We start from the raw sequence: 19,458 nt of genomic DNA on the forward strand, positions 1-19,458 counted from the left end.
ATTCGTTTGGCTGGTAATTTTAACAAGTTTTTAATAACAGGCCTAAAAATTATACTAAATAAAACTCTTGATATGCATTTGTATAGCATGTACTCACTGGACACATTAGACACTTTACACTTTATTATACACATTTCTAGTGCTGGGTTACACCCTCTTTTTGCCTTTAAAATTACCTTAATTCTTTTTGGTATAAATTCAGCATAGTTAAGTAGTTAACTTGTAACTATTTACAAGTTATTGTAAATAGTTTGAATGATACTCAGTTGGTCTTAAGGGGCCCGAAGTATGCCAAGAAGTAAAGTAATTAAGTAATAAAATAGACAATATAAACAATACAAAGGGTTAAATATTTTTTTAAAAGTTTTGATCAACAGAAGGCTTGTTCAAACAGAAAAGTTTTTAACTGCTTTTTAAAGGATTCCACGTCCCCCACAACATTACTTCACCACCAACAGCCTGAATTGCTGATAAAAAGCATCAGACCTGGCAACATTTTTTTAAACGTCTATTATCCATTTTAGAGAACCTGTGCAATTTGTAGCCTCAGTTTCCTGGTCTGTTTCACAGTTTGATTGTCAATTCAGCAATACTCCTCTGCATACCTTGGTTGTAACAAGTGGTTATCAAGAAGGAATTTTCATTTCTTTTTTTTTTCTTTGCGCCAATTTCTGTGAATCTGAGGTGGCTGTATACTAAAATCTCAGTAGGTTAAAACACTCAGTGTAGTCCATCCAGAAGCAACAACCATGATATGTTCAAAGTCACTTTGATCACCTTTCTTCACCAATTCTGATGCTCAGTTCATCATACCTACATGTCGAAATGCAAAGCGTTGCTGTAATGCGATTGGCTAATAGATATTTGCGTCAACAAGCAGTTGAACAGGTGTACTTAAAAAAGTGGCCAGTGAGTGTAGCCTACCCTTTATTGACCAACCCTTTATATTTACCTGTAAAATGGGCCTGCCGGTGGGCTCATGGTCAATAAAGGGTTAAGTGTATAAAATTATTTATTTATTTATTTTTAACTGCTTGTATATTTAACTGTTTTTCTGTTTCTTTAATGTAAATCTGTTCTATTTTGAGCCACGGACAGTCATCATGTACCAGTCAGCATACCTTAATTAGTCACTGGTGACTTGCACAAAATGAATCCATGGCAAGCTTCAGTTTCAACACTTGCATTTTGAATCTGTCAGCTACTAAATAAGAACCCAGCTTGGAGCAAACGCGTGGCAGTTTCACAGCACCTGGACCACTTTATTCTTCCCCCAACAGAGCCAACCCGAATCCTGAAGCAGCCAGAATACAAAGAAGTCCAGAGGGGCCGATCTGTGGTGTTTGAGTGCACGGTAAAACACGACCCTTCGCTCATTCCCACGATGACCTGGCTCAAAGATGACGGAGAGCTGCCTGACGATGAGAGGTCAGAGCTTTTTATATCCGGAGATGTCTTCTTTCTTGAAGCCTGCTGTTAAAAAAAACAATCAGGTCTTTGTCTGGTATTTGTGTACTGTTATGGATATATGCAGGATCTTTTGTGTACTGAATGTTGTAAAAGAAGGAAAAACACATACATTCAGTTCATAGTGATCTGCTGAATGTTTTTGCAGACTGATCGTGGACTCGGACAGCCTCACCATCACTGATGTTACAGAGGACGACGCAGGAGTGTACACCTGCATCATGAATACCACTCTGGACCACGATTCAGCCACCGCTAAGCTCACCGTTGTGGGTATGTAATGGTGTGCACAGTTACAAAACTGCTCAGGTATAAAACGTATCAGGTATCATAACATCTCTCTGTCTCAGCTCCTCTTAGAAAAGGTAACCTGTCCAATAACTTACCCACCGTATTAGCTTTCATCGCTTCAAGGTTAAATGCCGAGAACAGATTTAGTCAGTGGCACAAATATCCGTGTGCTTCATTCTAAAAAAAGCCAGATTATTTTCTTTGTTTCCTTCTGAATGACTGACCTTTAAAACTCCCTATTTCACTCCTGCCCTCCTACCTGACAGAGGCCACAACACCAGCTGTTGTCTACGGTAAACCTGCAGCACACACGAGCACCCAGATGTGCTCTGCAGACGTGCGCTTGTGTTTGTGAAATGCAGCATGCGTTGACCTGAAAATCACAAAGCATTATTGTGTATGTGTGTGGGCTTTTTTAAATGCATTTTTGATGTTCCAGCATTTATTTCTTTTTGTCTCTGAGAGTTTATTTTTTATAAAATTGCTTAGATATTTTTTTAATGTTTTGCCAAATATGCATAATGTTTGAATGCTTTAAACCACTGGTGGAAACATTTACTCAAGCCAAAAAAAATGTCTCTTCACAGTCAAATGCAAACATCATTTGTAAAGCAAACATCTCCCCGTAGCACCACTTGGGATATTTCCAAATACACGTTGCTCTCATCACTTATTTATTCAAGGCGTGCATTTCACTTTATCACCTAATTCCAAAACATGAGCATCAATTTAACCTCTGTGTGAGCCTGAGACTCGATTTCATGCGGAATGATTATGTAGTGGGATTTTCATATGCATGATGCAATGTCTGCATGTTTATCACAGCCCAGATAACACAGTCTAGTAGAAGATGTACAGAAATAAAGGAGAAACTCAAAGGTGTGCTTGGTTAAATCAACAAATTAGCATCTATTATGGTTTCAGTATCACAGAAACATGGCCGACACGTCCTTCATTTTTTGTTTTTGCTCCATCTTGTTCATAGCATGAACCCTTCATCTTCTGTAGAATGAAGCCACTATGAATATAATCCCAAGCACACGGGTTGATGCTGCTGCTTGTGCTGTATTTCTCCCAGAGCGACCCGACCCCCCGACAGACCTGGAACTGACAGACCAGAAAAAGAGGAGTGTTCAGCTCACTTGGACCCCTGGGGATGAACATAACAGCCCTGTTCAGAGTATGTTTATGTGTGTGTGTGTGTTGTTTGGCTCGCTCTCTGTGTGGGTTTTATGTGAACGTACACCTTATTATTAGATTGTTGGCCTATATTGCTCTAAATGTTTTTGTGCAAACAAAATCTTTAAAATTGGCTACACCCAGTGGTAACCAATAACAAAGTCTAAAATCTGCCTTTTGGCAAAAAAAAAAAGAAAAGAAATGCACTTAAAGAGTTTTCCAAACTTTTCTGGAAAATTTACTTCTCTACTGTCAGTTAGTATCCTCAAGGTGATGAAAACCCTCATCATTTTTTGAAAAACCGGGCTAAATCCGCTATTTTCTTGAATCCTCAAAGTGCTGCCGAAAGTGGATTGTTTTTGTTAAGCTAGGCTTTTTGAATTAAAGTATCCTAAAAAAAAACACCTCGAGGGCTTTAATTCCATTTATGGAAATATACTGTCAGACACTATTTAAGGTGTGATGTCTTTTTTTTAAATACAGAATTTCTGATCCAATATGAAGACTCACTGCACCATCGGGGTCACTGGCATAATCTTACCGAGGTCCCTGGAACCAAGACAACAGCTCACCTTAAACTGTCACCCCATGTTCACTACACCTTTAGAGTTCTGGCTCTCAACGCGGTGGGCTTCAGCAATCCCAGCCGCCCCTCCAGGATGTACAAGACAGAACCTGCAGGTACAGAATCAGCTGACTGACTGTGTGATTTCTGCTCTTCTTGGTGCAGTTTCCTGTATAAAGTAATTCTCCATATATCCATTTCTTAGCCTAATGCATTAAATAATGCATTAGGCTAACAGATGCCATATCAAAGCTGTTGTGTATCAAAGTAAAGACAATGAAGTACCGTAAGATTCAGTATGCATACATACACTAAAGTCTGTAAAAGTAAATCAGACCAGATTATAAGTACTATCTAAGAAACATTTTCCATCCAGTAAGTGTTAATTGTGTCCTTAACGATATATTTTTCAGCTCCAGATGAAAACCCAACAGGTGTACAGGGATTTGGAACTGAACATAACAATCTTGTAATCTCCTGGAAGGTAATAAGCAGCATAAGGCTGATCCTTTTAATCCTCAGGCATTTATTAAAGTCTTCTCATACTGCAGAGCTTGACTTTGTAATTGTGTGGTCTTATGAGCTTTCTTTATGGGTTTTTTTTCACTTTATTGTCGTTCAGCAAAACTATATTTTCAGCTTCCTATACTGTTACATGTTGTCTACAGAAGCTTTCCAATGGAAAATAAGTTACATTAAAGCTTTCTCCTCTGCAGCCACTGACAAACCTCCAGTCTAATGGTCCCGGGCTTCACTACAGAGTGATGTGGAGGCAGAAGAAGGTAGAAAGCGAATGGAATACAGTGACCGTGTCCAACAATTCCAAGTTTGTTGTGTCTGGAACGCCCACGTTTGTTCCATATGAGATTAAGGTTCAGGCTGTAAACGACCACGGAGCTGGACCTGACCCTGCTATTGCCCACGGCTACTCAGGAGAGGACTGTGAGTAAGACTGTCTATTTAAAAAAAAAAGATTATGCTCAAGAACCTGCGGGTGATGCAGCTGGTGTGTAACCTATAACATATTCTCAGTATGTTCCTTTTTTCTGTATTTTGCTGTTGTAATGCTGTGTTCCCCATCTACTATATAGTGCCCGTAGCAGCTCCAGAAAATGTGCACGCTGTGGTGCGAAACAGCACCCTGGTAGAGGTGTTCTGGGATCCCGTGCCCGCTCATTTAATACGCGGAAATATCAAAGGATATAAGGTACCGTATAAGAACCGCAGACAATGTAACATGTGCACCATTTCCACCAGTTGTACTATATACGTCATTTAAATCTACATGCTTTCAGGTGTCTTACTGGAGAAAACACCACTACAAGCACAATCCTGATCACATGGAGCAGGACATTCTTGTATTTAGTGGGAATCATACCCAGGGCATGCTGCCTGGCCTCCACCCCTTCAGTCTGTACTTGTTCAATGTAAGGGTCTATAATGGAAAAGGAGAGGGCCCCCGGAGTGTAACCCAGCAGTTTAAGACACCCGAGGGAGGTAAGAGATCGGAAGGGACACACTTTGTGTCTGTGTGTCTTTTTTTTTTCTTTCATATGAGAGTAGACTTTGTTAAAAATGACCCAGAGTATAGTTTCAGTCTTCATTATCATAACTGGAACAGGAACAGGTAGCAAATTAGCTCCACTTGAATGACAGCTTTGTTTTATCTATGTAAAACAGTGTCACATAACTGGTTAGCAAATAAAAAATGATGACTTTCCATCTGTAACTGATCTATGCTCTAAATCATACAATCAGAAGTATGAAGGCTATTTAAGTTATTCAGTTATCAATGATTCTCTTTGGTCTGAGTTTGAAAGGTTTTTGTTTATTTTATTTACTTGTGAATATACAAGCATTTGCTCAGTGTTTTTTGCACTAGAGGCTTTAAATTTCCCAATCGCCTATTACTCACATCCAGTCTAATTGTAATGACACAAAGCAATTTTTGTAAGTAGGAGAAATTTTTCCCTTTAAGTGCTGCACAAGCTTTATTGCACACTGAAGGTCAAATATCAGAATGAAATATAAATAAGCAAGCCACATTGACTGGAGGCAGACTTTGAGTATTAACACTGGGCATTCTGCATAAAGTAAAACCCAGAAATCCTCAATGAACCGCGCCTCACACACACACACACACACACACACACACACACACACACTGTCTCTTCAGCTTTATTTATTTAAAACATCCTATCTTTAGCTGCTCTTTAATTAACTTGTGCAAGGTTTCATTATTTATGTCTTTTTGCAGTGCCGGGGTCTCCCACTTCACTGATAGTCACTAACTCGAACCTGGACTCTCTAACCCTTGAATGGAGTCCTCCTCATGACCATAATGGGCACATTACCGGGTATACCCTCAAATATCAGCCAGGTGAGGCTTTTTTCTTAAGTTTTTTGCATCTTTACCGAGTGAGTGTCATCTTCTTCATGTAGTTTGTAGATTTGTATGTCAATCTTTTTCATGTCTTGTGCCGTCATTCTGTTCAGATCATAAGACAGAAATGATAATCAATACTTAGAGTAGCCTAAGAGCATTTTTGTTTTTGCCTAAATTAAAAAAAACACAAATAACAAATCAACTTTGGTCATTCCTGCCTTCTATTTCTGAATCCTACACCCCAAATACTTCCATTTCCACCTTTTTCATCACTGACACTCCATCTACACCTACCTCCTACCCAACTCTCTATTCAACTTACCCCACTGCTTCCCAACTTCCACCCCCACCCCATTATTCTTCTCGCCCATCCCTCACCCCTGTAGTAAATAACTCCAATGAACTGGGCCCAGTGGAGGAGCTGGCCTTGGCTGCCAATGAGACCTCTGTCACTTTGCCCAACCTCAAGTACAGCATACGCTACAAGTTTTATTTGAATGCGAAAACAGGCGCTGGAGCAGGTGCAGCCATTTCTCAGGAAGCTGTCATCATCAGGGAGGAAGGTAAGTCATCAAATACAAGAAAAATATGAGAAAAAACCTCTAATTAGATTTCATGTTTCTCCCACTGGAGATGTGGATAAATATTAGATTAATATATATGTTCTGTTCTGTATTTGTTGAGGTAAGAGCATGAAAGCGTGTAAATAATTTACAGAGCATGTGCTTGGTTTGTATTATTGTGCATCAGAACATTTTCCAGTACATGTTATTTACCAGATTTGTTTGTTTATCTTGCTTTGAAAATTCAGTAAATGTCTGGTAAATATTTGCTTAAATTGCCCCTAGTCTTTTTAAAATTTCTAATCATTTTGGCGATTTAAGGAAAGCCCCTCCCAAAACACAGCCTCAGAGACCTCTCTGGTCAAGTGGATAAGCAAACCTGAGTCCTGGTGTGCTGCAGCAGAACTGTGCAACACGTTTAACTTGTGTGAAGCTTGCACTGCTTTGCTGTGTATGCTTTGCCAGTTTGAATTGTTTGGTGTCAAACATTCCTCTAATTCTGTTGTGTAGTTTGAAGCTGCTCATCACATCACAGTTACTGCAGACTTTATGGATTAGCTGTCAGAAAATCAGCTGACAACAACAATTTAGAAAAAAGTTGTTTCTTGTTATCCAGACCCATCTACCCATGTGTGAAAAAGTTATTGCCTCCTAGACCTGTGCACCATTTCCACCAGTTGTAAATGGTGGCTGTGCCATCTTTAGCAGCAAAAACTGCAATCAAGCGTTTGTGATAAATGACAATGAGTCTTTCACAACATTGTGTGGATGTTTTGGCCCACTCTTCTTGAAGAATTGTTTTAATTCAGCCACACTAGAAGGTTTTGAGTGTGATCAGCCTATTTAAGGTCAGGCCAAAGCCTCTTAATATGATTTAAGTTCAAACTTTGACCAGGCCACTCTAAAACCTTGGTTGAGGTGGTTTTTAGCCATTCAGAGGTTGTGTTTCTGATTATTGTCCTGCTGCATAACCCAAGCATGCTTGAGCTTCAGGGCATGAGCTGATGGTGGAAATTCTCCTTCAGGATTTTCTGGTAGACAAGTCGTCCAGGTCCTGATGCAGCAAAGTAGCCTTAAACCATCACACTACCACCACCATGTTTGAGTGTTGCCATGATGTTCTTTTTATGAAAGTTAGTTTTACACCAGATTTAACGGGATGCAAACCTTTTGGGGTGACTGTAGCTCGGGAGGAAGAGCAGGTCATCTACTGATCGGAACGTTAGTGGTTCAATCCCTGGCTTGCCCAGTCTGCATGCCAAGTATCCTTGGGCAAGTTATTGACCCCAAGTTGCTCTCCGATGCATCCATTGGAGTATGAATGAGTGTGATTGTTAGTTAGTAAGCACTTAAAAGCATAGAAGGAAGTGATTGTGTGAATAGGTGAATGTGGCATGCTGTATAAAGTGCTTTGAGGGCTCCGGAAGAGTAGAAAAGCACTATATAAGGATCAGTCCATTTACCATTTACCTGGATGAGTCATCGATGCACTGGAGTAATTTTGATAGGCCGGGCACTCCTGAAAAGGTTCACCAGTGTTCCAGATTTTCTCCATTTGTGGTTCATTCTCAAACCCTTAGAAATGTCTTTGTAACCCTTACCAGACTGATAGATGTCAGTGACTTTGTTTCACAGCTGTTTTCCACAGCTGTTTCTTTAGATCATGGGCTGATGTGGTGCTGTTTGAGTTCTTTAAGCCTACTTCACTGTGTCACACAGGTTCCATTTAAAAGATTTCTTGATTCAACAGGTCTGGCAGTAATCAGTACTGGGTGTGGCTCAGCTTGATTTTGTGGTTAATCACAGTTCATTCATGACTTAACAAGAGAACGGTAATTGCTTTTTCACTGAGGGAAGATAGGTTTTGATAGCTTTTTTCCCTTAATAAATGAAATCATCATTTTAAAACTGCATTTTGTATTTACTCAGGTTATCTTTGTCTAATACTAAAATTAGTTTGACATAAAACATTTCAGTGTAACAAATATGCAAATACCTTTTCACTATATATATAAAACACTTTCAAGTTACACAGCACAACCACATAAATGTCTAAAAAAAAAAAAGACACAGTTTGGGGATGTGGGTGGTTGTCTTCTCATAATGATCCCTGTCCGGTTGTTTCTCTTTGTCCTGTTTCTCTCTGCAGGCTCTGATATCACAGGTTGACAGAAATGTGGTGTTTCTAGACAAATGATTGTTTTACACATACAGCTATAGCTGCAAAACCCACCATAAGCATGCGCTCCTCACCTCTGAGCAGTTTCCCTTTGCCTCTGTCCAATTCTGTGGCCAACCAGAATGCTTGGCCGAGGAGTTCAAAGCAGGGAAAAGTTCAAAGCTGCACAGATAAAGATGCTCTGTGACATGTGCTTTTTTAATGCCATGTGATAAAACTAGATGAGTCTTTTCAAAGTGCTCAGCTGCTCTTCATCTTTTTTTTCTTCTTTTTTTTTCGCTGTGCCTTTGGTGATTTTGACCCCCTTCTTACTTCTTCCTCAGTGGCCGCTGGTGATGCTTTCCTGCTGCATGCCAGGGGCTTCGCATGGCATGCCAATGAACTTTGTGTTCTCTGTATAATGACTTTAGCATCTGTGGTGTCTCTGTGTGTCTCTGTGTGTGTCTCACGTGTGTGTGGCTCCATCTCTACCCCTCTTCATATTGTTTACAGGAAGCACCCAATCCCTTCATCCTAATGCACGGTCACCTCCACATGGTCCACCCCACAAGGGTACAGATTCTGCTGTGATATTAGTAACCTCAGTGTCTGTTGATTAGTGATGATTAGTTATTTTTGTCCTCTGTTTTTGTTGGCATAGTTAAAGCAGTGAGAAACTAAATTTGGTGAAGCTTGGTGCAGTTAATGTTAACTGTAGCAAAAGCAAAATATTTGATTGACAGTTATTGGATTGTCCTTTGACCAACAGACTCATGTTGATGGTTGTGTTTTCTCTTGTGTGCTCAGCAAGTCCTTTTGGAAACATTAGCTCCATGATCGGGGAAGACTGGGCCCTGATCAGTTGGGAGTACTGGGGCCCGGAGAAAAACTTTAGTGCACAATACAGACTAAATGACAGTAAGCAAAGAAACGCCAACATTTTTCTCAGTTCCATGCACAGGTGGCAAGAGACTCCTACTTCATTATTGGCTTATGCAGGTGAATAGAAATATTGGCAGTCATGCTGATGCTGGCTCTGGCCAGTGCAGACCCGGATGTGATAAACAACGCTTTCTGTGATTGGATTGCTAATTACCCAGTGCTGTTAATGCGTGCAGTTCCCTTGGCAATCTGGCTGGAACGTATGTAGACAAACGCCATAAAAGGCAGCACAAACATTTCCTATTATGCCAGCTGAATTTGACTGAAGTGCTCTCCATTGTTTTTATCCACCTGCAGTGAGGATGAACAGCACTGTAGTATGGCTCTCTCACACCTACCATTTTAATAGATTCACTTAGGGAAGATTACAATAATAGATCATAATCTTGCAAAATTTTGCTATCAAAAGCCTAATTATTGTGGTCATCAGTCACAACACATCTCACATTCAGCTCATTACCATTTGTGTACGTGCAGTGGCCCTAAAAGCTCAGCGCAAAAGAGGATCACCACCAGTTTGATAACGTATACGGCATTTTTGTCTGCAACTATGCCGCCAATTCTGTGAGAATGTACTTTTACTTACTTAGGCTACTACATGATTTTTAACTAAATCCTAAATGTAAATTCAAGGTAGTCAAAAACAATTTGTGAACATTTGAAAGTTTTGATGTAAAGCTGAAAGTAGATGAAAAGTCTCTCTACTGCTCCTTGTATCAGAGGGCTTTTCCTTTTAAAAGGGCTTTTTTCCTTCCCACTGTCGCCAAGTGCTCATAGAGTCATCTGATTGATGGGATTCGCTCTATTATTGTATGGTCTTTACTAGGGATGCAACGATACCAATTTTTTCAAACCGATACGATACCGATACTTGGATCTGAGTACTTGTCGATACAGAGTACAAAAACCGATACTTCTACCACACACACACAAATGCAGTGAATTGGAAGACAGGTTTTATTTTATTCTCTGCCGATAAAAATTAAAATCTTAATAAAAATGACCACAAAAAGTTTCAAGTGAAAAATAAGCACTTCTGTTAAATTATTGCGGAGTGTCCACATTGTAATTTAACAAAATATCACTGAACTATTGGCACTGTCTCAAGCTTTCAGAATAATAAATAAACACTTCTGTTTGGAATAAAATAAATACAAATTAGGTTTGAGAATAAAATAAACTTTTAAATTATTGCAGAGTGTCCATATTGTAAACAAACAAACAAAATAACGGAAGTATTTGGCATTGACGAACAAACTCCTCATCTGCCCGTGGATCATCAGTCCACTGTGCCGTTAAACCAAGGACTGACATCGCGTACACACTGCTTGTCTTTACCTCTTCAGAAAGTTTTGGCACCATGATCTCCCTGATGTATGGGCGGGTATCGCAGCTCGAGTATGCTTAGAAGACGGTGCAATCCTATGTTTTCCACGACCGGCATTGGCTGGTCATCCAGAGCGATAAAATGAGTCAGAGCCTCTGTTATTTTAACTGCCCGTGGATTTTCTCTTGACATTTTTCATCGCTTTCCCAAAACCTGAGTTAAAAATTGGCTGTTCCGGTCCACACTGCTGACATTTTGTTTAGCCTAGCTACAGCAGCCTCCAGTTTCTCTTTTTTATCTGGAGCCGCCAGTCTCACTCGCCTAACCCTGTGCATATTTAGCACGGGATGTCCCCCTAGTGGCCAATCAAAAAACTACAACAGAAATGACAAGCCACCCTCTGATTAATGAAATAAGTTAGTATCAGTTCATGGTATCGGTTAACTTTTATGAGTATGAGTACACACACATTTTACAGTATCGGCCCCGATACCCGATACCAGTATCGGTATCGGTGCATCCCTAGTCTTTACCTTACAATATAAAATGCCTGAGGCAACTGTTCTGGTATTAACCTTTTGTGAAAGTGTCGTATTTATCAGTAAAATCACTTTTTTAATGGGAGAATATGACTTTTATTGTAAAGCTAGAAAAGCATTTTTTTTTATGTATTTCAGTTACATTTATCACTATGTACCACCTTTCATGGCAATGGAACAAGAACAGAAAATATACTTTTATATCAACCTAATCCAAAAGTAGCAAGTTTTAAAAATGAGAAAGCCCATTACAGCTTAGTTATTTTGTTGAATTCAGTATTTTCTAAACAGCACACATATTATCAAAATGGTGAAATGATTTTTCTCACTTTGCAGCTTTTCTGAAGTTGCAGTGCATTGAGCTTTCGGGGACACAATAATAATTCATTCATAGACTTAATGGATTTTTTAGGACTCCATGAATATTAACGATTGCCTGCAGCATAATGCCATACCAGTAGATGCTCTTTTCAGACAATTAGTTCCCATAATGTCATGATTTCCATGGCCTTTTTGAAGTTGTGTTCGCTCCTTCAAACATACTTCTCTTGATGAACATAACTCCTGCAGGTGAAAGTGAAGAGGACTGGAATACAGAGTTTGTGAATGGCTCTCAGAACATAACGCTGAAAGGCTTAAAGGGGGGCCTTTGCTATAGGGTCCGTTTGGTGGCTTTGGGTCACCACGACCAAGAATTCCACCACTCCAAGGAGCTATTGGTTACTCTCCCAGGTGAGGCACTTCCTGGATGGTCGCCTCCACCTCGGTGTGGCTGAGCCTGGCCTTACACTTTGTCGTGTGTCGCGTATGGAGTAGTTTGTGCTTTTGTATATTTATACAGAATCGAGCATGGATTTAACAGATGTGATGTGGTTGTTCTATATGCCAGACATGTACTGTAGTGATGTGGACAGAACATACAGCATGATTTTCTGGTTAATGCATAATGAATGTCAGTGTCGCACTGTTGGGAATTTTAGAAGTGGATATTCTAATATAGAATTTCAGTATGTTTTTAGTATTATATTTGACTTAATATCACCCGTGCTAACGTAGGTTGTATGTCACTGTCCGTGTGTGCGTGTGTGTCTGTAATTGTGTGCACATGTTACTTCTTTGATTGTGTACTACTACTAATTTGGGCTCAAGTCACGGATAGGATAATGTTAGGAACTGTCTAACTCATCTAACGTTAAAGTCTTTGTCAATAATAATATGCAATCTTGATTCACTCGTCACCTGAAAATTCATCATATCAGATAGGATATCTGCTCAAACGCTGACTTGATCTTCCATGTTTGTTTTAGCACATATTGTGGATAATTTTTGCTGTTTTCCCTCGCCACTGGGGATGAGATGTTAAAATAGTGCAAGTGTAAATGTTAAGTCTTTCTCCCCTTCTCTGGACAGCTGTGGCAAGCAGACAGGTGGACATCGCCACTCAGGGATGGTTCATTGGCCTCATGTGTGCAATTGCTCTGCTCATCCTGATCCTTCTCATTATCTGCTTCATCCAGAGAAATAAAGGAGGGAAATACCCTGGTGAGTAATAGAACAATCACCACAAAAAAAGACTGTTGTTTCTATAATAACAACTTTATTAGAGCAGAACTTTTTAAAATGCACAGTTACAAACTGCTACATAGTTTGGATGAAACCATTCATTAAAGAAGTATACATCTCACATTAATGGAGAATGGGTTTTTTGTATTGACAGGGTTTATTCACTGTTGTCAGATTCACATATTAATCTGTTTAAATGAACCCGTAAATTACAGTCAGGTTTTGTGAGTCCAATTATAAAGAGTGAAAACCATACCTTATTTCTATTTGGCCCATTTCACCTCTCCTAGTGTTCCTGGTGTTTTAGATACAGAAGTCCTGTTCTGACCATTTGCACGTAACCACAAACTTGGATTGAAAACATGAATTTCTATGTCACAGTGATGTTGCTCTCTTGTTAAGAGCAGGGACTACACTGAGGTTTCTGAGTAAAAGACTGCACAGTGTCCACAGCCCAAAGGTAGGGCATCAGATTAGGAGCGCAACCAGGAGCATGCCTGTCATTTTTATTTGGCTCTTATATAGGGGTCAGATGGGTGGAGTAGTTTAGGTATCAATTCACTCACAAGTGTCAGACTGTCAACACATATTTAATGTGTAACATCTAAGAGAACATTCAGATGTGAACTGTGGAGTATGCAAGCAAGCTCTTTTGTCCATATCAATTCAACAATCAATTCAGTCAACTCCCTCAAAATTTTAAATTAAAATGTGTTGGTCAGAACAGACTTTCCAGTAAAGAAACAAAAAAAAAGCATCTGGACTGGGAGAAACAGTCTACAGGTACACAAAGAGCTGAGCTCGAAGTTGAGGTCGGCCAAATTTAAGTTCGGGTATGGTTTTTGAATTTCATAGGTGAAGTTGAACGACTGTCTTCATCATATCGCTTAAGAAACATGTTGTTTCTCACAATTCTTTAAAAGCCAGTTTGACTAAATTGCTTCCTGTATCTCACCAGTCAAAGAGAAAGAGGATGCCCACACAGACCCTGAGTTCCAGCCCATGAAAGATGACGACTGTACTTTTGTGGAATACAGGTGAGAGAAAGTGCCCCAGCCTTTGGAGTCCCCAGAGCAGATTGTACCCATCAACCACTTGCCCGGTGTTCCCACTTTCTTTCCTAAATCTACACTCTGTGCTGGAGCTCTGCAGTCCCTCCTACTTCTCAACCCTTAAAACTAATTAAAAAAATCATCCAGAATCACCGTTAACTAAAGTCAAAACAACAAGAGGAAGTAACCCAGTCTGATCTTCTACCACCGTGAAGTACAAGTTTTGTTTCTGGGTTCTGGGACACCCTGGATGCTGTTTGTGTTGGACTTTATGTGTGCTTGATATGTGTGCAGGATTCTTCAGGTTCAGGGGATTTGTGGTTTAGGGTGTTTTAACATTACAAATAAGACTGTCAGGAATAAACAGTATAAGCTACTTTCATTTGCAACACATCCTGAACTGACCCCAAGCTTTTCAACTAATAAGCTAATCATATACATATACATTGTATGTATAGTATATATATACATATATATATATATATATATATATATATATATATATATATATATATATATATATATATATATATATATATATATATATATATATATATTAGTATTAACACTTTGCCTAGTGTATTGCTACTTACGGTACATGACCCTGATAGGATTGAAAATCTCTGAAATGGTCAGTCCTGTTAACTGTTACTTCAGTTATCCAGCTATGCTTGTCAGCATCCTTTTTCTAGGCTGCTTCTTCAATCACATGCAGAATACAGAACAATGAAGCACTTTACTTCTGTAAAACTAGCATTTTTGAATATTCTTTTTTTTTTCTAAGTGAATTTCTAAGATGGTCTTGCTTTTATATTTTATATTCCTTTTTGTATTATGTATACATGAATCTGTTCTATGGATTTTATGTGAGACAGAAGATTTGCGATAAATACATATCATTAATTATATATAAAAATGTGATATGCATGGTTTTAAGATTTGATATTATGTATGAAATTTTGCTGTAGGCAATAATGTGTTGAATGGAAGTATTGTTTATATATATATATATATATATATATATATATATAGATATAGATAGATAGATATACAGTATATAGATGCATATGGGTATGTTATGAAATTGTCAGCACGCTTGAGGGAAGCAATCAACACTGAGAGGACAGAGCTGGTTAATGCTATTTACAACAGGCCAATAGCCATTCTTTAGTAGAAATCATTTATGATTGGTGTTATTCTAGATCTTATTTTTCTGGGAAAAGATCAACAGAATAGTCGTCTGTCTCGCACTACTGCCCAATCCTCCAGCTTATCTATAGCTCTCCATTCCAACTCTTACATTTCCAGTGAAGACTTTAAATTTCTAAAAACAGGTTACTTTAACTTTAAAGAGCTTCTTAAAATAGCTGGCTACTGTAGTTTACAAGGAATAGTATCTCAAAGACAGTGTATTTTTTGGGGTGCCTATTTTCAATAGCCAGTTTGTTGTGCTTGTAAGTATGCACCGAATCAGGATAGAATGTGTGGGAATCAGCTTAATAACAGAGTTCATGTTCATCATAATTAAGGAGCTTTTTGCCCATTGTAACAATGTGGCTCACGAATGAGTTGTTATTGGTTTTTAGACAGCACTGGAAGTGTTTGGCACAGATAAATATGCTACACAGAAAAGTGTTGATATATTTTTAAATCTAGAATACCACCAGTCTGTAGTATTTACACCATGAGATAATCTCTCCAATGGATATCGGCTGTAAAAACACAGTAGACAAATCACAAGGCAAAGTGTATAAATATTATAGTGCCTTTGTGAGAGTATTCTTTATATCCATGCTGTTTCATTACACTCAGCTGGAACCTTACAGTATGTCAATAAAGGCATTACTTAAGTCAACTGAGCTGTTCTTGTTTGACTGCTGGAGAGTATACTGTATTTTTAGATCAATCTGTACTTGTACAAAGCACATTTGCCTGTTAAAGTGCCAGACTTACAGAAATGTAAAATGTAGGAATGTGTTTGATCTCAGAGTGACGTCGTCATCCTAACGCAGGGGGTGTAGGTCTCAGGAAAGGTAAGGGCAATGATGGGGATTGGCGGGGGTGAAGGGTTTTGTAAGTGTAGCATGTGTAAAGGGTCGGTGGGTAATGAAGTCACTGTGGAGAAAAATGCTTGCTATCTTTCACAGCTGTCATCGTGTATAATATTTTGTCACAAAGCCTTCATTATGTGCAGTGCTTCAAAAAATAAGCCGTCAGCAATCTGTGGCTATTCTATTCCCGTCATGTCCCCTAAATGCTTTTGCATACCATTTATTGCCTTTCCATTTTGGAGCATCTCAGCATTGTGACGGCTTTGCGATCTCATTGGTGTTCAAGTCGTGTATATGCAATGTTCTCAACTATCTGATACCCAAAGAAAACTTTCTTTGCGGACTTTCCATGCATTTTTGCCAATTTGTGATTTATCGTCGTGCTTGCTTTGGGGGCAGGGATACTTGGCTTAAACTTTCCTTTATTCACGTCATTTCATTGGATTTTCTGTTTTTCATCACAGTCTCTGCCTTGGGAGAAAAATGCTTTTGTCAAACAGCACATTTACCACTTCATATTTGGTTTCAGGGGGAATTTGAAAAGGGTATGATTGCTTGAGCTTTATTCCCCCGTTGCCTGATGGAAACCAGCTAATCATTCATGGCTAACATTTTTTAGACATGGAGCAACCCGAATGTGCATTGAAATGTATTTTATATTCATTGCTGCATATTAATATTCATATAACAACTTTGCCATTATCTACCGAACTTAAGGGGTAGGTTGTGGTAAAAGCAACAATTGGCTCTTCTATGCTCCATCTAAAAAAAAAGTGATCACTATTCTCCTTATTGCATCTGTCACATCATCTCACCTGTAATGCCTGCATGTTATTTTCTCCTTCAGTGACAATGAGGACCATAAACCTTTAAAAGGGAGCCGCTCGCCATCTAATGGGACAGTTAAGAGAGACGACAGTGACGACAGTTTAGTTGACTACGGTGAAGGAGGAGACGGACAGTTCAACGAGGATGGCTCCTTTATCGGGCAGTATAGTGGAAAGAGTGCCAGTAGGGACACTGCTGAGGGCCATGAGAGCTCGGAGGCCCCATCCCCTATAAAAGCCATGAACTCCTTGAACTCTTTTGTGTAGCCAGTCGGTCTTAACAGAGCAGTGCGGGGTGATGCACTGACTACTCAAGCCCCCTCAATCCCTACATCACTCTTACAGGGCTGTCCCAACACTGCATGGCTTTATGATCAAACATGTATACCCAGCTCCATAAATGAAACGTAAAACTCATTAAAGACGTTTATGTTTTCACACGGACGTCTTATGGAGAAGCTTGGAAAACCTTAGCTAATTATACCATGAGCGACATTTAGGAAGTAACCAGCTCAGCCATAACTTTAACAGTTCATGACAGTTCCATAAATCCATATATTAATCAACGCTTTAACATTAACAACTATTGCATTTTTACCAGGAATCTGATATGGACTATGCAGTTATTGTCTGAACTATATTTGTTTGTGTTGATGGTTGTCATATTATCTATTCAAATAGGGGGCATTGTCTACAGTAAATTTCTATTACTCCATGTATATTTTTTTCCAACCCAGAAACTTGTACCAGAAAAATGCTATGTAATCTATTACATTAAGGCAGTTCCCATGGTGCGTTTAAAAGGAAGACGTTGTACAGCGCATATGTAAAGTTATATGTAATGAAGTCAACATTCTGCGCAGTGGAATTTGAGAGCAGTGCACATGTTATAATTCAGAGTGTTGCACTGATACGTCCTCATCTGTAGTCGCTGTCACACTGCGCTGATGAAGAAGGAGGCTAAAGTGCTGCATGGCATGTCACATGACCTCATGACCTTTGCCCTGCATGTGACCTCCTCTTATTGTGCTTGATCTGAAGGCCAGTAGGGAATAGCTGATGGTGTGATAGCTTGCTTCAGTCCCTGCAAGTGCTCCTTCAGCAGGTAGTGCCTTTTCTTTAAAGCATTGATTCACTTGCAAAGTCTCTTTCTGGCCTTCAGTGTCTGGAACAGAGACAATGGGAGAAATGCAGAAGTCACATCCAAGGATGGATAAGATAAGCATGAGAAGAGCACCCTGTGGATGGACGAATAATTATTATGCGCTTGGCTTTTTTTTTTAAGACACAGGACTGGCTTTGATTTCTTTGAAAAGTAAAACACACTGCACTGGATCAAATGAAAACATTGTAAGAACCACCACTGATGTATAAATGCCTGCAATACCTAATGGTATTTCTGCAGTGTATGGATATCTGTGTTTGTGTGTGGTTGTGGACACAGCACATTAATTCAACTCCTATTAAGCAAAAGTTGTTCGCATTTACTAACTGCTCTTGAGGGCCTTTGGATGGGATCAAGATTTAGTTTTTCTTAACTTGCATCAAGTTTTATTTTTTTAAAGACATGTAGAATATTTGTTGAAATTGTAAATATCTTAATTGATTGTACAGGAACAAGCAGCTTTTACAGCAGTCTAAGCGACGATATCATGCACGATATGGCTTAAGTTGTTGGTAGGAATATTATAAATATAGACAACTTGTAGAGAACATATATATATATATACATATATATGTATGTGTATATATATATAACATATTCATTTTTACTTGCTGTGCACAGTGTACATTGTACTGTAACTAACTGGACAAAAAATTGCATATACAGTCAAATTCTTATTGCTTTCTGATTTGAATGCCAAGTTATATAATCCTGCTGTTTTACAATGTCAATATCATGATGCACAAAATTATACTATTCTGATTTGTACTGGTTCTGCTAAGTCTCAATATACTTCTAAAATTATGCTCTTTTCTGACAGTATTGCAAATGTTTTTTTGTATTTAAGAAACAGATTTGTACTAACAGACTCTTTCTTTATCGCTATGTAATATTTTTTTCCTTTTAGTGAAAGTATGGAACTCAAGCTGCAGGAAATAATGAATGAATAAATAACTATCTGTTTTCAGGCTTAAAATGTCATTGCCTTGTCATGCTGTGAATGCATTTAAATTCAGTACTCCATAACAAACACTGTCATTGAGTCTTAATTGCTACATAATTTCTGATTTCTGATTCAGCTCATAACAATACCACATAATAAAAACCGTGTACCATTTTCAGTTTGGCTACCAAAATCACTTTGGTGAGGCTTCTAAAAACTCAGATATGTAAAAAGGTCAAGCTTTGTATTGAGATAATTTTAATAAGTGCTAGTTAATAGACAATAAGTAGTTACTGGATCGTAGTTAATAAAATACAGTTGTTAACATGATAGATTCGATTTTATTTATGTAGCACTAAATAACAACACCAGTCATCCCAAGGTGCATTATATTATAAGGTAGAAACCCTACAAACAGACAAGCCTATATGAGCAAGTAC

At 38.8% G+C, this 19,458-nt stretch overlaps 1 protein-coding gene across 18 annotated transcripts in view; it reads left to right on the forward strand.

Moving 5' to 3' along the window:
• Positions 1 to 19,056, forward strand: part of LOC146382888 (neuronal cell adhesion molecule-like) — a 77,969-nt gene extending 58,913 nt beyond the window's left edge. For 8 of the 18 annotated variants that reach the window (XM_084933864.1, XM_084933867.1, XM_084933863.1 and 5 more), the window contains 17 exons: positions 1,281 to 1,428; positions 1,616 to 1,740; positions 2,025 to 2,051; positions 2,837 to 2,938; positions 3,421 to 3,618; positions 3,916 to 3,986; positions 4,219 to 4,444; positions 4,594 to 4,709; positions 4,798 to 4,999; positions 5,760 to 5,882; positions 6,275 to 6,451; positions 9,123 to 9,182; positions 9,417 to 9,527; positions 11,988 to 12,149; positions 12,828 to 12,959; positions 13,939 to 14,017; positions 16,931 to 19,056. In XM_084933864.1, the coding sequence (XP_084789990.1) occupies positions 1,281 to 1,428; positions 1,616 to 1,740; positions 2,025 to 2,051; positions 2,837 to 2,938; positions 3,421 to 3,618; positions 3,916 to 3,986; positions 4,219 to 4,444; positions 4,594 to 4,709; positions 4,798 to 4,999; positions 5,760 to 5,882; positions 6,275 to 6,451; positions 9,123 to 9,182; positions 9,417 to 9,527; positions 11,988 to 12,149; positions 12,828 to 12,959; positions 13,939 to 14,017; positions 16,931 to 17,177 (2,306 nt within the window). In that variant the 3' untranslated portion in view covers positions 17,178 to 19,056. Of the gene's footprint in view, positions 1 to 1,280; positions 1,429 to 1,615; positions 1,741 to 2,024; positions 2,052 to 2,836; positions 2,939 to 3,420; positions 3,619 to 3,915; positions 3,987 to 4,218; positions 4,445 to 4,593; positions 4,710 to 4,797; positions 5,000 to 5,759; positions 5,883 to 6,274; positions 6,452 to 9,122; positions 9,183 to 9,416; positions 9,528 to 11,987; positions 12,150 to 12,827; positions 12,960 to 13,938; positions 14,018 to 16,020; positions 16,066 to 16,930 lie in introns of all 18 variants that reach the window. The other 10 variants (XM_084933870.1, XM_084933871.1, XM_084933874.1 and 7 more) reach the window with 8 other exon arrangements.
• The last annotated feature ends 402 nt before the right edge of the window (positions 19,057 to 19,458 follow it).

The sequence above is a fragment of the Perissodus microlepis genome, chromosome 7, assembly GCF_051167445.1.
Source record: "Perissodus microlepis isolate ML-2025 ecotype Zambia chromosome 7, ASM5116744v1, whole genome shotgun sequence".
Taxonomy (NCBI): Eukaryota; Metazoa; Chordata; class Actinopteri; order Cichliformes; family Cichlidae; genus Perissodus; species Perissodus microlepis.